At 42.5% G+C, this 17014-nt stretch overlaps 1 protein-coding gene across 1 annotated transcript; it reads right to left on the bottom strand.

Moving 5' to 3' along the window:
- Window positions 1–430: 430 nt before the first annotated feature.
- Window positions 431–14662, bottom strand: SDCBP (syndecan binding protein). The gene is made up of 9 exons (XM_026050077.1): window positions 14614–14662; window positions 11276–11341; window positions 7162–7240; window positions 5066–5175; window positions 4606–4764; window positions 3196–3371; window positions 1954–2125; window positions 1414–1505; window positions 431–1003 (listed from the first exon to the last, which is right to left on the bottom strand). The coding sequence occupies exons 2-9, from the start codon at window positions 11324–11326 to the stop codon at window positions 949–951; spliced, it is 894 nt and encodes a 297-aa protein (XP_025905862.1). The 5' UTR covers window positions 11327–11341; window positions 14614–14662; the 3' UTR covers window positions 431–948.
- Window positions 14663–17014: the final 2352 nt, after the last annotated feature.

A 17014-nucleotide genomic window follows, 5' to 3' on the forward strand; every position in this document is an offset into this window, starting at 1 on the left:
AAGGATGCTACCTAAACTAGTACAGTTAAGTACTAGTCAGATCACTTCCAAATCTCACTTTGTTGGCTCCAGCATTAGAGAAAGCAAATTATACCATTAGCATGTCTCATTAAGTAAAATTAAAGAATATATTCTTGAAATGTGTTGGAACGGTAGACGCTGGCTCTAAGCAGGGTAAGGGCAAGCTTGGAAGTGATCTTAGACTGCATTTCATGGCCTCTTGCTGCTGGTGGTGAAGGCTGCCTTATCACAGCTGTTTCCTTGCACCTCTGATAAGCACACACATCGCCCCGAGGTTCAGTCATTTATTTGGTTATTTCTGAATCCTTAAGAACATGGTTAAGGCAAGATATTAAGCATATTAATTACAATTTGTATAACAAGTAATAAAAAGATCTGAGTATATATGTACACTACTTAATATGCTCACTGAATGTCATTAGCTCTATGCAGCTTAGCTGGCATTCTTGTATAAACATCATCTACCAGAACAAAAAAGAGACTAGTACTAGCCATGTTTCTAACATGCTATCCCAAATCTACTCTTGCTAACAGAAAGCAATAAAAATACTCATTTTGTCTGAAAGTACAAAGCACAGCATTGTTCTAGGGGTAGGGAACAACACGTAACTTTGCAAGTGAGAGCTGGTTCCTTTAGTTGCAATGGCTTAGAGGAGTAGTAAATTAAGAGATCTAATAGAAGTCAGAACACAACCGGAATTTCACATTTGTCAAGCATGTAAGGCTACAAGTTTTACAGTGTGTGAATAAACAAGATAGAGCGTGTTGACCTGTAACATTCCCAGCCATAACAGATGCAGATGCTTGATGCAGCATAAGCTCCTTGGGGCCCTCCAGAAAGGCTCATGTGCAGAAGGAAAATCACTGAGTAGAACAGCCCAAGTTGAGTGGAGATTTCATTAGGTATGTACAGACAGAGCCTCAAGCTCAGACTTCAGGAATCGAGTGATCCATCAGGCTTTTCATAATGCTAGTTGCCATCCTAGAGAGAAGGACGAGACGTTGAGTTTTGWTTGACAAACATGAACTGAAGCAGATGAAACTCTCAGCCTACCCCGTATCATACCAAGAATTATGGTTGTCACACTGAAGTGCATTAGAAATAACCTTTAGTTGTAAGGTAACTAACAACTTGTGCTATCCACACACTTCAAGAGTTCTTGGAGACTCGAGTTTAGCCAAGATACATTTAGAACTAGTTGGATTCCTCAAAAGAAGGAAAAGTGTTCCCAGGCTAGCAACAGTTTACAAACAGGACTAGCACACCAGCCGCAATGCTAACTTCACACTCAGGGCAGGACATCACAGTATTTTATTTAACCTGAAAAACAAAGCAATCGTCATATTAATTGTATATATACACACACACTTTTTTAAATTAAAAGCACCTACCTCTTTATTATATACTCATAGATGGTGGAAGGCATGATGGTGATGGTCACTACATTCCCAGCTGTCGCCAAGATGTCTGCTATCTGGGGGTCCTGTCATTAAACAAAGTCTCATGARCAACACAACCCACGAGGATTAACGGGGCAGCAGGTAGGGGGGTGTTCCTCAACAGCCTTGTACAGCTTCAGGGASCCACAAATCCTTGTTCAAGGTTTTAACCTCAGGATAAGCCAGCGACTGCCCTACTGATAGAGCTTCATAAACGTTTAGTTACCTTACACATCCCGATTTAGGAAGGAATACTTACACCCACAAAACTCCTGTGTTTATGCCATGGAAGTTAGCTAAATATAAACCCCGAGAATCAGCCTAATACATGKGAAGGAATTACTTGTTCTGCCTAGAGATATAAAACTGCTGAACAAACTTGAAATACTTTTCTCTCCAGAAAAATACATTAAGAAAAACAGAAAACATGAAACTATGAATATTCAGCATTACATTCTAACCCTTGTATGTAAGCACACAGTCTTATTTTACCTTCAATCCAATTACATTCTGGCCGTTGATTTCACAGATGTTGTGCTCCGTGAGAAGCCCATTTCTCGCAGCAGAGCTGTCCTTCACTATTGAAGTTATTTTTCCATTCTTGAATATGAAACCAACGTGGCCTGTGCTGTCTTTATGCATAGTAATAATTCGTTCAAAAGGCCTATGAGAAAGACAGACACTTACACACAAGAACATATTCCCAGTCTACTAAACCACAAAAATAAATCAAAATACTGTTCCAGTGTCTTTGACTTTAAAAGGGGTTTATAAAGCAACACTCACATCTACTCACATCACAGTAGTTGGATTTTGTGGCATTTTTGAGAGGACAGCTATTCTCTATCTTAATCTCTTCTTTGCAGGCTGTGACACAAGTATGTAAACTTGTTTCTAATCCTATTCTACCCATATTCCATCCTCTGTGTAGATATTAAAGTAAAAGCAAATAAAGGAGTAGTGCATTAAAATGTAAATTTTGTCTATGCATGTTAGAAGGCAGCTGAACTAGTGCAGGCAGTTTTGACACCTGTAGAGAGACTGCAGAACCCCATCAGGACTGCCACTGCCCCAAGGTTTTATAAGGTTGGGATTTAACAAGCTACTAAACCCAGCAAAGGGCTGGGAGGACGAGGAAGTGGCAGGTAGAACAGGGCATCTCCTGGCCACAGCACTTCCATTTAGGAAGCGACAGCAGGAGTATGTTAATGACCGTACTTTATCAGGTTCAAGAAGCAACACCATAACACTATTTTTGGTTTTAAAAACAAAACAACACACAATCCCCACCACACACACACACACACACACACACACATTTCTGAGGACATGTACTTACTCAAATCCCATCATGTTTCTTTTATAGCCTACAGGCTTTGTGTTGAGTTTCTCGCATTAGCATTACATAAACTATATGCTCAGATCTAGTAACAGAAACTGCTATCAGCTCCTCRAGGCTCCTTTCTTTGAAGCTGGCATAAATCATACGTAAGCAGAGCTCACAAGAAAGCTACCAAGCACAAAGGACATATTTTCTTTAAAAGTTTACAGGTTAGGAATTATTTCCACTGCAGTGCATGAAAGAGAAGYGAGTATTAAAGTCCCTGAGAAGTGCTCTGCAGACAGGCGGTTTTTGCAGTGCCTGCAGTGCTTCAAGCAAGCAGATGCTCACACGCTACAGAGCTACCCTGAAGTGAGTAACCAGCACTGCCCCTCTATCTGTGGTGATTTTACCTGTCCCGAATGATCATTGAGATTCTCTCTCCAGAAGCCTGTTTGAGAACTTTGTGTGCTTTATCAGAGCTCCATCCTGCGCAGTTTTCACCATTGATCTGTAGAACTTGGTCCCCAAACCGCAGACCAGCTAGAGAGGCTGGAGAGTTTGCCTGTACTAACTGGACAAATATACCCTGCAAAGCAAGAAAGGGCAAATACAAAAACAGAAATAATCTTCTTTAAACATAAGCCAGTAACAGAACACACAGCCTTTAATTCCTCCATTTCCAATGTAACACCAACCAAATGGATAAAAGGACTTAGTCATAACTCTAAGATGCACTTTGAAACCTTAGTCCCATTTCTAGAAGCCTCTAAGACTGTGAAGGATAATTAATGCTGAAATAAAGTTAGAAAGAAGGATTTAATACTCCTTTCAGTAAACACAAGCACAATAAGTAATATTCTGTTTTAGTAAGTCCAAACAACTAGATCAAGTACTGACAGGGTGGGTAAGATGCGCTTGCACATTTAACTAAAATTTCCCTTCTAAGGCACCAAAAGTCTATTTATGTTTGGAGAAATACATCAGCAATGCCAGAAATTCTATAGAAACTTTTGCAGTATTTTTCAACACTGTTAGTTTTCAACTGCAAACTGCTAATGACTTGCTAGCATTTTAGTTAACAAGGTGCTAAATGTTATTTTCATGGTGGTACCTCCAAAAACAAGTAAAGCATGTCATGCAAGTTCAACGAAGAGATAAACATTATTTTCTTTATTAAGTATAGGGACAAAATAATAGGAAATCTCCTAGCATCTCCTATGTTAGGAGGGCTACAGAGCACTTTAAAACACTTCAAAACTTTAATTCAAGTTTCATTTTTGTTGTTTGGCAAAATGGTCTGGCAAGAGAGAGAGAAGTAGCACTTTTCCACATTGAAAATTAARAGAGATCAAAACATAGAATCTCCAGAGCACTTCTTGCAGCTTCATCCAGGGTAACTGAAATCAAAAAAACCTACTATGAAATTACTCCTTATACTTGGTGAAGATGAGACTTTCTGTCCTCTAACATATCCAGCAACACACTGGAACAGTACAAGAGAACGTACTTATAACCTCCAGCTACTTTCCTGTAATAACTGCAAGTACTACCCAATGTTCTCACAAAAATGGAGGTAAGAATTCTGAACTACTAACACGAGGGTAGAAATAGCTGCTGTAAATCTAGAAGCAAGACTAAACAGCTTAAGCCCTCTACATTTCTGATCCACAGGAAATTTTTCAAAGTTGATAATGGATAAATAAACTTACACAGCCCAAGTTATCTAGTGTAATTCTAGTGTAAAGTTATCTAGCCCAATGTCACTCCTAGCCAGTCTCAGCAGTAGCTTTCTACAAGCAGAAGCAGCCTTCTAGACTCACGTTGTCAACAGACTTAAGGCGAAGTCCAATTTTGCCATCTTGGTCCTTACACAAAATTGTTTCCCGGATGCCTTGCTTAATTTCTGCTCTGCGAATTCCAACATCATTTCCAGTCACTGGAGCTACCATGTAATTTGTAGAAGGTCGTGTTACCAGTTGCTGATTAAAACAAAACAGTCAGACAGTTTAGTCTCAACTTTTGTTAGTAGCCGCATGTGTCTTCCTACCAAGCAACACTTAAAAGCACAAGCTAGACCATAACATCAGTTTCACTCCCCACCCTCAACATTGGAAATATATAGTATTCAGTTCTTAAAAAGCACAGCAAATAGACACCAATACTTCAAAAAAAAAATTAAAAAAAAAAATCAATTAAATATGGCACTTAGTGGTCTATTATCTGGAACATTTAATCTTTTTTTTTTTTTTGTTCACCAAATTACCCTTGACTGGTACCTACACCCTGTGATTCAGCAGCTGCTGCCACTGGCAAGTTTCTCTGCACCTCTTCTTCATTGAGGCTCAGTCCCATGTACTGAGAAAGCTCTGGATACAGTCTTGGATACAAGCCTACAAGAAAGACAGAAAAATAAATTTGCTTTATTGCTTTCACACAGTCATTAATTCAACAATTTTTGTGATGTGGTAACATTACTCTTGAAAACCTGGCTGAAAGACCAGAATTTGAATCAGGACTGTTATTCTACCTCAGTTTAGAAAAGTAGTAGTTCTTTTTATCTTAAAAAGAAGTTATTTTTATCTTAAAAAAAAAAAAAAAAACTCCTAAACTTACAGAGAACTTCCAAGTTACATCCTTAATACATCAGCAACATCAGATACATGGTGATAAGGAGATCTGAAAGCAAGGACATGCTCCAGTCTATGGAGACATGCCTTTCCTCCAAAGCTTTTGGGCAAATGGTGAGGAGCTAATGGAGAATACAGGCAACATTAAAGATAGTATAAGAAGGCAACAGAATTGACACATAAATGCTAAAGGACAGCATTGTCAAGAAGGATCCATATCAAATACACTCTAAACTCCAGATACAGTAAATTCCTATAAAATGCAGGAAATTAAGGTTTACAGTGAATAACATTTGTAAGAGTAGTTGTCATTTTCCACACAGTTTCAGAATGAAGTCTTTTCAGACACACATCCACACATCTATGTCTATAAACAAAGCCCTTAAAATATAATAGAAAGTTGCTCTCTCCCCCTCTCCTTCCAGGGAAGGGAAGGAAGCTAAATTGGCAGATTTGACAGACCTTTATTCAAGCTACTTTGGAAATGAGCTTGATATGAGTTTTAGCACCTTTTGCTTATCCRGGGTATGTTATTCAACACGTGGCAGGTAGAAGAAACAAGTCCACCAGCCATTTTGACTAGATCAATGGAGACTAAAAAGACTGCTCAGAGGAAAGCAAGGTGGTACAGAGGACAGTCTTAAGAGAAAGGAAGGGCTCACCAACTGACAAAAAATAGTTTTCTAGGAATCATTAAGGTGTTGAATATGAAAACAGCAAGGCTGCACATTTGACCAGGAACAGAAAATGACTAATTGGGAAATGAGCATAAAGGTGAGCACCTTGGCAAGGTAAGGGCTAACACAAGAGAAAATTGCTTTTGCTCTGTAAGAGATTTAGGGGTCAATTTTGCTTCCTATTTCACATGAGTTCTCATCTCATTTCAAGATTGAGATACTGAAGTTTTGTCGATAAATAAGCTCTTATGCATTTTTCAGAGCTCTAGTATTATATACCCTTAAAGTTGTAGAACACTTTTACAGCTACTTTATTCTTCTCTTTTGTTCTTCCAGGAGAATGCAGGATGCATCTTYACTGGCTATACTGCATTCTCATTTAGAGCACTGAATCTTCCTAGTAGCAGAATATGCCTTGGTGTTGTATATTCTCCGGCCTCTGCCAGGACAGACCAATTCTCCTGCAGGATTGACATGTCCTACCGACTGACCTCTCTTCCTTTGGAATATTTTGAGTGATCAGTCACTTTTCAGTCACACATAGCTCCAGAGATATTAGCACACAAGTTGATGACAAAACTATGAAATATGGCCAACAATAGGGTATGCACAAAAACTGCAAGACAAATTAAATTAGAGACAGCAGAATATACAACCAAGAAGCTAAAGCTAACAGTGTAATCAGACAGTGTTAGGACAATCTATATCAAGGTCAAACTTTTGCTGTCTTCTATCGCTTAAACATTCAGGTGATAAATGCTACGTGAGGCCTCCTTGGAAAGCGTTTCAGGTCCACAACTTGAGAGACTTAGACAACTTGGGGAGAGATGACCATTTGTCACAACTTGCTTCGGGAAGTAAGCACCGTTTTGTGAWTTCTAAGGCTTCCCCATCACGCGGTGGTTTTTCTGTGCACTTCACACCTCCTCCCCCCAAAATAACAAAGTAATGTCTCAACCTAGGTGAATAAAGTATAAAGCTACATTTTATAAATAGTTGATTGTTTTGGAACTTCAGTACTTCCTAACTGCTTTCCAAAATGCTTAGGATACTRTACAGCACATAAGCTTACCTCCATCTTGAGGAATGGGAGCAGAGGCTTCAGATAAGATTGCTAGATTAGCTGTGTTTGAAGAAAAGGCTGTCTGAGCCTAAAAGCAAAGAAACACATATGTATTATCTTGTACAAGATGGGAGGAAAAAAGAAAATGAAGCCAGGAGACAAAGTATTTTTTTAAAAAAATACTACTTATCATTTATCTTAACACTCTAAGCTCTTTTTTTTTTTTTTTGAAATAACTTCAATGCTACTGTAACACACCAAACTACTTCAACAGATCACCTTCCACCTTCCTCAGAAAAGGAACTGCAGTAGTGTCGAAAGACTTTGCTGTCATTCCAAGTTTTGGTTTTATTAAGTTAGAGAGCTTAATATTTCCTTAAAATGCACATTCACTAACAGAACTTCAGGTAAGTTTACATTTTAAAGTATGGGCTTCTGTAGAGTATTTGTAATAGTTTTTATTCCAGCTGAATCACATCAGTTGTGATACCTGCAATTTGCAGGGCCTATTCATGAGTTAATGTCTCAGCCCCTTATTGCTTGCAAATTACTACCACCATAATGTTAAGAAAGCACTAGTTTAATATCTCTGAAAGAATGGAGTGTTTTAGATTTTTTTTCCCCAAAGAGCTCCAAAATGCCCAGCTTTACAGCTAGCACATTGATTTCAGAAGCTTCTATACTGCTCATTGGCTTGCAATATAAGAAACTGATGTCTTCTTCAGACATCACTGAAGGAGAAGGATGACAAAGCATCTGATAAGTGTCTGCAAATACCTCAAGGGAGGGAGTGAGAAGGATGGGACTGRCCTCTTTTCAGTGGTGGACAACGATAGAAATAGAGGAAATGGCCACAAACTGAAGCACCAAAAGCTCCACAGGAAGTTAAGGAAAAATTCTTAACAGTGAGGGTAACAGAGCACTAGAACAGGCTGCCAAGAGAGGTTGTAGAATCTCCTTCTCTGGAGATCTTTAAAACCCGCTTGGATGCAGCCCTGTGCCACGTGCTGTAGGTGACCCTGTGTGAGCAGGGGGGTTGGACTGGATGACCTCTGAGATCCCTTCCAACCTTAAGGATTCTATGATTATACAATTTCCTTATTTCCCAATAGATTAGCTCTCTTCTGTAGGGCCTTATGTACTCATAACCAGTGAAAAAACCTCTCTCACAGAGGCTTATTAGCCTGGATGGAAATAACTCTTCTGGTATCTCCACCACAGTTGAAAGACTGGGGGTGGGGGACAGAAACCACTAAATACTGAGTGAAACATCACGCAGAACAGGATATATGAATCACCTAATTCAACACAACAGTCAAGTTACCCAGTATTTGTAAAGAAATAATGCTTAAAAATAGTAGGCTTAGTAGTTCTCTCAAGGGATTTTTTTTTTTTTTTTTTTTTTTTAAGAAAGATTTTTTCGAGCAAAAGTGACTACCATCTACAAGGAAAGACTCCAATTCAAATGCTGGACAACAGAAATAACCTAAAATATTTAGTATAACTAGTGCTTCTAGTTTAACTAACAGTCCTTTTCATCTCACTCATTTGACATTAGAGATTTAGTCTCTCAGTACTCTGCAACCTTCCCCCAGTAAATTGTGTACAGTCTCTGCTGTACGTAATCAAGATCTGCACATTGCACTTACACAAAAGGCAAATGATTTAGGCTTTCCTAACAAAAAACAGTGCAACTGGAACAGCTCACTCTTGCAATAATGACGTTCTCTAGAAGTGTTTTTAATTCCCCATTGCAGCTCTATCTTGTACACAACCTAGTTCCTCCTAGAAGCGAGGCACTGTCACATAACCATTCAAGGACAAGTCTTTTGCCTTCATGATAGCAGTAAGAACACTCTTCCCTGGGGATCTGCAACTAAATGTTCCTGACTCCTTTCTGTCCTACCTCTGCATGAATTTCCTTACACACTTCTGTGTCCCATTTAAGTGGCAGTAATTCCTGAAATACTACTACAAATTTTGATTTGACAATTTTCAAACATGAGTCCACATATTCAGCACTTTCATAGAATCACAGAATGCCCAAGGTTGGAAGGGACCTCAGAGGTCATCTAGTCCAACCCCCCTGCACACGCAGGGTCACCTAGAGCACGTGGCACAGGGCTGCGTCCAAGCAGGTTTTAAAGATCTCCAAAGAAGGAGACTCCACAACCTCTCTGGGCAGCCTGTTCCAGTGCTTTGTCACCCTCACAGTGAAGAAATGCTTCCTTAAGTTCCTGTGGAACTTCCGATGCTTCAGTTTGAAGCCATTTCCTCTAGTCCTATCCCTGYCCACCACTGAAAAGAGGCCGMCCCCCTCCTCCTCACTGCCTCCCTTGAGGTATTTATACACGCTGATCAGGTCCCCCCTCAGCCTCCTCTTCTCCAGGCTGAACAGGCCCAGCTCYCTCAGCCTTTGCTCATAGGGCAGATGTTCCAGGCCTCTGATCATCCTGGTGGCCCTGCGCTGGACTCTCTCCAGCAGCTCCACATCACTCTTGTACTGGGGAGTCCAGAACTGGACACAGTCTCCAGATGTGGCCTCACCAGGGCTGAGTAGAGGGGGATGATCACTTCCCTCGACCTGCTGGAGACGCTTTTCTTAATGCACCCCAGGATCCCGTTGGCCTTCTTGGCCACCAGGGCACTTGTCATCCACCATGACACCCAGGTCCCTCTCTGCGGGACTGCTCTCCAGCAGGTCCACCCCTAATCTGTACTGGTGTCCAGGGTTATTCCTCCCCAAGTGCAGGACCCTGCACTTGCCCCTGTTGAACCTCATGAGGTTTCTCTTTCTGGGAAAATAATCTTTGGTATTACAGTGTCACTGAGGATTRCTAAATTAATAGAATAATCCGTCCTGCTCCCCACAGCAATGTCTCTGGACTTACTTTTATTTGACTGTGGAAAACCATAATGGAGCTGACAAAGGTGTAACCACATGAACATGAGCCTCTGCCCAAGTTAATAAGACCAGCTGAGAATGTGGACAAAACAATATAGCAGAAGTCTGTATAACCTTCACAATCTTAGACTCACAGTTTCATGTTTACAGGACTCACTACTCAAAGAAGATGTGATGAAATGCAGAGAGGGTATYGATGCTGAGTCCTGTAAACACGAAACTGCATGTCTAAGATTGTGTAGGTTCAGAGTTCAGAAGAGAGACTGCATTTAATTTCTTCATTACATCATGAATATTAACAGATGTACTATGAAAGATATAGCATGTTCTTGGCTCCAGACTGCTTTTTGTTTGAGCATTACCTAATGATAGCAAGAGGATTTTGGAAATAACAGAGTAACGTAGGGGACAGACACCAGCACAGCACCTATCACTTCAAGGCTTCCACCCCACACACAAAATAGTTGAGACCAAGGCATGCTACCAGGGCACAGCAAAGAACTTAAGAGGCTGCTCTGGCATTTGCTCACTTGCTTCCCAAGGAGATGGAAAAGGACACCTTAAGGCAGATTATAACTCATTTCTGTTGTTCAAACAGGAAAGTAATACAGCTGCTTTAATTAGAAGCTGCGAATCTTTTCTTTAAGATCAAGTTTCTGTGTTTATAATTCATTAAAATATCTTTCATTACTTGGTTTGACAAACATTTCTTTTGTCTTGTCTAATAATAAAGCTGCCAATGCCCTTCAGTGCAAAGAGCATTACACAAATGTGATAATCTAGAGCACTGTGAGAGCTAGTCTCTACCCTAAAGCAGCAAAGGACAAGTGTACAATAGTGTCCTGTAGTGTTAAGGGAAGCAGTACTGGTTTTCTGAGCCCAAGTCATGACAAAAGCTTTTGGTCACGGGTCTGAACATCAGGAATGAGACGCAGCAAGCTTACTACTTCAGCCGGGGACTGAACTCTGGAGCTGCCCCGTTGTGCAAGAAGAGACTATTAATGTTCATCTTATTAAGATCGTATTTTAAAAACTGCAGCACACAAATCAACACATCACAGAACTGTCTGAGTTAGCAGAATGAGTGCATTCAACAGCATTAATCACATTATACCAAATCATGACTGTTTCTTCCCTTTAGAGTATAAGGGCAAAATTTGCTCTGTTTTTGTCATTAAGTCTTATCTCAGGAGAATCTACCATGACATTTTACCATACCTGAATAACTTTGTCCACCTTCAGATCTTCCAGAGACGGGTAGAGAGACATTTTGATGTAATCTCACTAGGATAATAAAAGAAAAAAAATGTTCAGATATATCAGAAACATTTACTTAGTGTTATAACTTAAAGCAATAGCAGAGATGCAAAGCATTAGGCGAGCAAACTGTGAAGTTCTCAGCCGAACTGTGGCCTGCAAGTCTTGGCATTACCTGTATGTAGCAGTTGCAACTAAGCCCCATTAAGACAAGCCATTTAATGTTATCCACAGCTGCCTTTCTGTAATAGGCTTCACTTACTACACTCAGGATCATCAAGGCTTAGAACTCAGCTATGAAGAAAACCAGTGAAACTGTGCTCCAAAAGGCTTGCAAAGCCTTTAGGATGCTGGGATACAATAGTATAACAGGGCACCTAAACATCCCCCTCCTTGTAAGGAGAGGTTATTTTATATATGACTGTTGAAGGTTTCATACTGTCATCCAAACTGTCTAAAAGCAGGTTCTGAAGTTTTGCTAGGTAGTTACCAGAAGACAACTGGCTGCCAGGGTCCATTGGTGCCAGCTAGGCTGTGGCAAGAGAGCAGCGGCCAGACAGCCTCGAGCAGAGGAGCATCTCGAGGCATTTCMAGAGGCCGGGAAACTCCGCCTGCCTCTCCCGTGAGGCTGGGCCTTACTCCACCTGCCTCTCACATGACTCTGGGAAAGGCCCGTGGCAGAGCAGGGGAAACAGGGGACAAGCGCCCCCCACCAGCTCCCCAGGATTTCTAAAGCACCACAGAACCTTATTTGTGTAACCATTTAGAAATAACTCCAGGCTGAAAGGGACCACTACATAATAGCTATACGCAGAGAAGCTCGTAAATTTGCATTGATGAAAGACCCGATGCCTAATGTCATACTGCTTTAATACAAGAGACACCTTGTACCACATCAAGGTCGTCAACAATATTTCTAATTATTCAGCAAACTGCCTGACAGTTCCAGTGTCATGTCAGACCACAACCAGAGGAYCAAAAAGGCCAATAATCTGATATCAATTTGATCAACTATGCAGATGTCGTTTATTACTTTGTAAAAGCTAATTGTGACTGACACTTCCTGTCGAACTGTTCTAACTAAATCAAACATAAAAGAGCTTCCAGATATTAAAATTTAAATATGTACTTTTAAAAATATCAGTTTAAAATTCTGTTTTAAGTCAGTGTTGACCTGAAACAGTCACACATCTCCCCCTCATCAGAGGGGACAACAGCAAATTTAACTCCAAACCTGCTGTGTTCTGCTAACACTTTATATGCCAGGCAGAGAATAGCACAACATCTGTTGGGTTTCTGGTCCCAATGACCAATTTTTCTTCCACAAACCAMTTCCACTCTGCCCTGCAATTGCTGGTCATGTTTGTTGGAGAGGGCCATCACAAACCTCTTGTATGGACAAAGAGGAGCGTGGTATTTCCTGCAGGAGAGCTCTAGCAAAGATAAACACACATTTATTCTCAGATCGCTTAGGAAGAGCCTAAAGCCACACAGGCCACCTCATCTCTGACACTGTAGGCTCACAAGACCCAAGCACTTGTCAACACTACTGAGGGGCTCTTTGCTTCTGGGCTATAATATTCAAGGTTACTATTCTTGGGCTTCCAACTGTATGGCTAGAATAACCGTCACCACTGTAATTACATTTAGTGAGCAAATATCTTTCTTCAAAAACAAGTATTTTCAGCTACTGCATCAGCAGTTTTAACACTTAACTTCCTTCAGCTAATTACAGGTCACAAGAGTATGTAAGACTCCAGAAAACAGTGTATTTAGCTTAAAATACGACCATCTGCTGTCTATTCAATGTCCATTCTCACTACAGAAGACCATCAGTAATCTCGGGCACAGCTTGTCCACGACTTGTACYTAATGGTATCCATGGGATAAACAAGAGCTTGAACAGACTCCAAAAGGGACAGGAGCGAGCTAGGGGGTTACTGCAAGGGATGAGCCACTAGCTTCCTTCCCACTCTTAAAAGCCCACAGTGATTGCCTTTATCTGTAGAATCATTTGTCTTGATCATTAAATACTCCTAAATCTTATAAAAAAAAAAAAACAACGCATGAACCTATAAAAGCCTTAGAAAACGTAGAAACAGAAAACAAAAGCGCAGAGCAGGATCCATTCAGCCCTAACTCTGCTAGGAGCCTCACAAAAAAAAACTTCTGTAAAGACTTTTTTTTTGGGGGGCGGAGTATTTTTGGCTCGGAAACRCTACTGCTCAGCCTTTCTGACTAATAATCTTATTTACGTAGGAGAGCATCCAATCACYGGGGCCGGAGCTGGGGAAAGGCCGCACTCGTGATATCCTCTGGCTCCCAGCAGGAAGTTTGGGAGGTGGAAGTAATGTCTAACAAAACAAGGTGCTGGAAGGAGATGGGAATTCAGACATTTTTTTTTCTGGTCTGAGATGACGGAGCTAAACGCAGCAGCTTAAGAACTGAACCTGAGCCTGGGCTGCTCGTAGCAACTGCTGCCTCTGAAAGCAGCAACCGGGGCTTGGGAGGGAGGAAAAGGGGAAAAAAAATACATTTTATGCCTGTGATGGAGAAGTTGGAGCAGACAATAAAACCAACAGCTTTATTAAGCACTGGTTGTGACTTCCTGTGAAACAGCTGGAAACCTCCGAACTAGAAATTTATCCCTAAGGGAGATGCCTGACAAAACCTCCTGAAGGTCAGGAGGAGACACTGGGAACTGTTTTGCAAGACACGTYCTCCACTAATAGCCGAATTATTTCATTTCCTCCCTCCTTCTGATACCTATCTGATTAGCTTCTGAGGAACTGCCCTCATTTTGCACTAATGAAACCTGCTGCCTCCATCTCGGATCCGAAGGTCTCCCTCGCCCAGCAAGGCGCATCCATTCCCCCTTCAAACAGCGCTAAATCGCCCTAAAAYGGGGCACTGCAGCGGCCTGCCGGTCTCTCAGGGTCACAGGGGCACCAGCTGGGAGGGCTCACAAGAGAAAAGCCGCAAAACGCCCCAAACCGAAGCCTCGCCGGCCACAAAGCGCCCCCAAACGCGGGCTCCCCGCACGCCGGTACCGGGGCAGGGCGCGACATGGCGGCCCGGGCAAGCGGAGAGCGGGACGCGCCGCTTCCAGGGGCGGAAAAACGAAACCGCTCCCCCTTCCCTTCCCTCCCGCCCCGCGCGGCGGCCGTTAGGGCCGTTAGAGCCGTTGGCGGCGCCGCGCCCCCCGCCCGCCCGAGCCCCGCGCACAAAGGGCGGCAGGGAGGGAGGGAAGGAGCCCCAAGGGGCGCGCGCGGGCAGCAGCCCCGTCCCCCGGCGCTCACCTCAACGCGGGCAACGGCAGCGGAGGAACCTCAGCGGGCAGTGGGGCGGCACTGAACGGCTCCCGGCGGCGGCAACGAGGGGGCGGCTCCGCGCATGCTCCGGCCGCGGGAGCCCGTGGCTCGGCGCGGAGGGGCGGCCGTCGCCGCGGGGCGGGAAACGGCGCTGACGAAACCTATCCCTATCCTCCCCCGCCGCGCTTTCCACTTTTTATTTATTTATTTTATCTCGCTTTATTTCGCTGACTGCCTGTTTGGGCGTTTCGTTTTTCCCCCCCCTCCTTTTGCATATTTATAAAGTCGAGCCTGACGCGCGGCTCAGCACCGCACCCAGGGCTCCCCCGGCGCCGTGTTCATGGGGAATACCGCACGTCTCCTAGGGCTAAAACGCCCCGGGAGAAATGACGCTTCTTGTTTTTACAAACTCGGCCCGTTATCCTGGCTAATTCCTCAGGCAGGTAGCCCTGCTGACCACCAAGTGCCAGGGCAAAGCATGGGAGGGGGTTGCTGCAAACAGGAAAAAACAGGAGGAAGGAAGGGTAAGGGAAGGTCCCTTCCCCCTTAGGCGCAGTTACATAATTTCCCCTGCCCATGAAAGTATCGCTGTGTTTGWACAGATTTTGTTTTAATCTGCATCCCGCAGCCCTCCCAAGCTCTTGGGATCTGCCGGGTTGTGGGTGCCCCCAGGGCGCATCGTGGGGTGCRTCGGGTCCGGGCAGCAGAGCCGCACTCGGACGTGTCGCCTCTCCGGCCGCTCGGGAGGTTTCSGTTCTACAGCCAAGCGCCAGCCAGGTCTGTCTGGAGGTTTCTGTTCCTATTGCCAAGCACCAGCCAGCTCTATCTGGACCGTTGCCTCCTGAGCAGCTACAGACCCCTGAAGAAGCTTCTAAGAGCAAATTAGGACTGTGACAGTGTGAGCTCATAAAGTGTCTGTTAGGCACCTTTTGGGCAGGGAGGATGGAGAAAGGGAGAGAATCTGGCAGTGACTTCATCCTGGCAGTTGCTGCTAAATTTTCTGTGTAGTAAAAAGTGTTTTTTAATATAAGCAAAAGGCTTAAAAGTGTGTATCCAGCTTGTCATCCTATGATGAGCTCAGTGCAGGTAAGGCCCTGTGACCACACTGGGTAGTGGTACATGATCGATGCACATCTTCATCTTACCTAGAGGCTGTGACAGAACATGCGTCGGTTTTTTATTTATAGTGATGACCTAGTCAAAACACTGGGCTTTGTATGGTGCTCCATACAGTGTATTATTTGTTTGGCATAGTTTGGGTGCTGTATTAACGACATGCAATCTAAAAATAAAAAAAAAAAAAAGACTAGGCAGGCCAGTAGCTCTGGTACTACATCCAGCTGAGGGACTGAAAACACCTACATGGAAATGGAAGTGAATCTCACCATCTTCCTCTGAACACATCCTGAAACACAACCATTAAAGACCCGAAATGATAACAGCATGAGAGTGCAGCCTGGCTTACGCCTTGGTTTTGAGCAGAGAAAGATTAACCTTGTTATACTGAAAAGMATTCAATAAAGTCAATAAAATTTATTCAATATTCAAAATTTACTAAATTCAATAAAAATATCATTTTGATGATCAAAAATGATCAAATGATGATCAAAAATCATAGGAATGAAATGTAACAAAACAGAAAGATAATTATTAGAAGAAGGCTCTTACTAATCTGTGTTGCAGATGCAATGTTCAACGTGTTTCAAGCGTCTTCATTCTTTGAACACAGAGACCAAAGGGCCTTGCAGCCACAATCCCGCTCTATCCCAAAGCTTGACTTTCCTTCCCAGAGAAACCAAGTCATGAAAAGTGATATGCACATTGCTCAGTCGGGAGCTGAAGGCAAAATCTGGGAGAGGAGAAATGCTTTTGTGCTCCAGAGTTTGAACKCTGGCAGCAGAAGGACATGGTTGTACCTTTCTATGAGCTCTGTGAATATTGGGGAGCTCTAAAAAATTGGAGCTAAAACACCCAAACAAGCAGCTTGCAAATAGTTCCTAAAGTATTTGCAGAAAGGTTTCCAAGATTACSTATTGTTTGAGGGAAGTGGAACAATGAACAGTGTTACCAGATTTTGTTCACTGAATTGGGAACACCCATGGTGGTAATTTTCCRTTGTTGATATAATATTATTATTTTTACTAGTCAAAGGACAACTTTCAAAGAATAATAGAAACCACCAGATGAGCAGCTGCAAAAAATCTTAATCCAATAATACACAGTAATCACCCAGAAATTCACATTCCTCCTTGGAAGCTGGAAGTGAATTGTGCTTGGATTTCTTGGGAAAATCTCCGCCCTTGCAACAAGGAGACATTAAASCTGGTCACTGAATACATGTAAAATCTGTGCAAGAGAGCACCCTGGCAGCATGAGAGGTAGAATAACT

The sequence above is a fragment of the Nothoprocta perdicaria genome, unplaced genomic scaffold (assembly GCF_003342845.1).
Source record: "Nothoprocta perdicaria isolate Ctin4 unplaced genomic scaffold, notPer1 scaffold_65, whole genome shotgun sequence".
Classification (NCBI taxonomy): domain Eukaryota; kingdom Metazoa; phylum Chordata; class Aves; order Tinamiformes; family Tinamidae; genus Nothoprocta; species Nothoprocta perdicaria.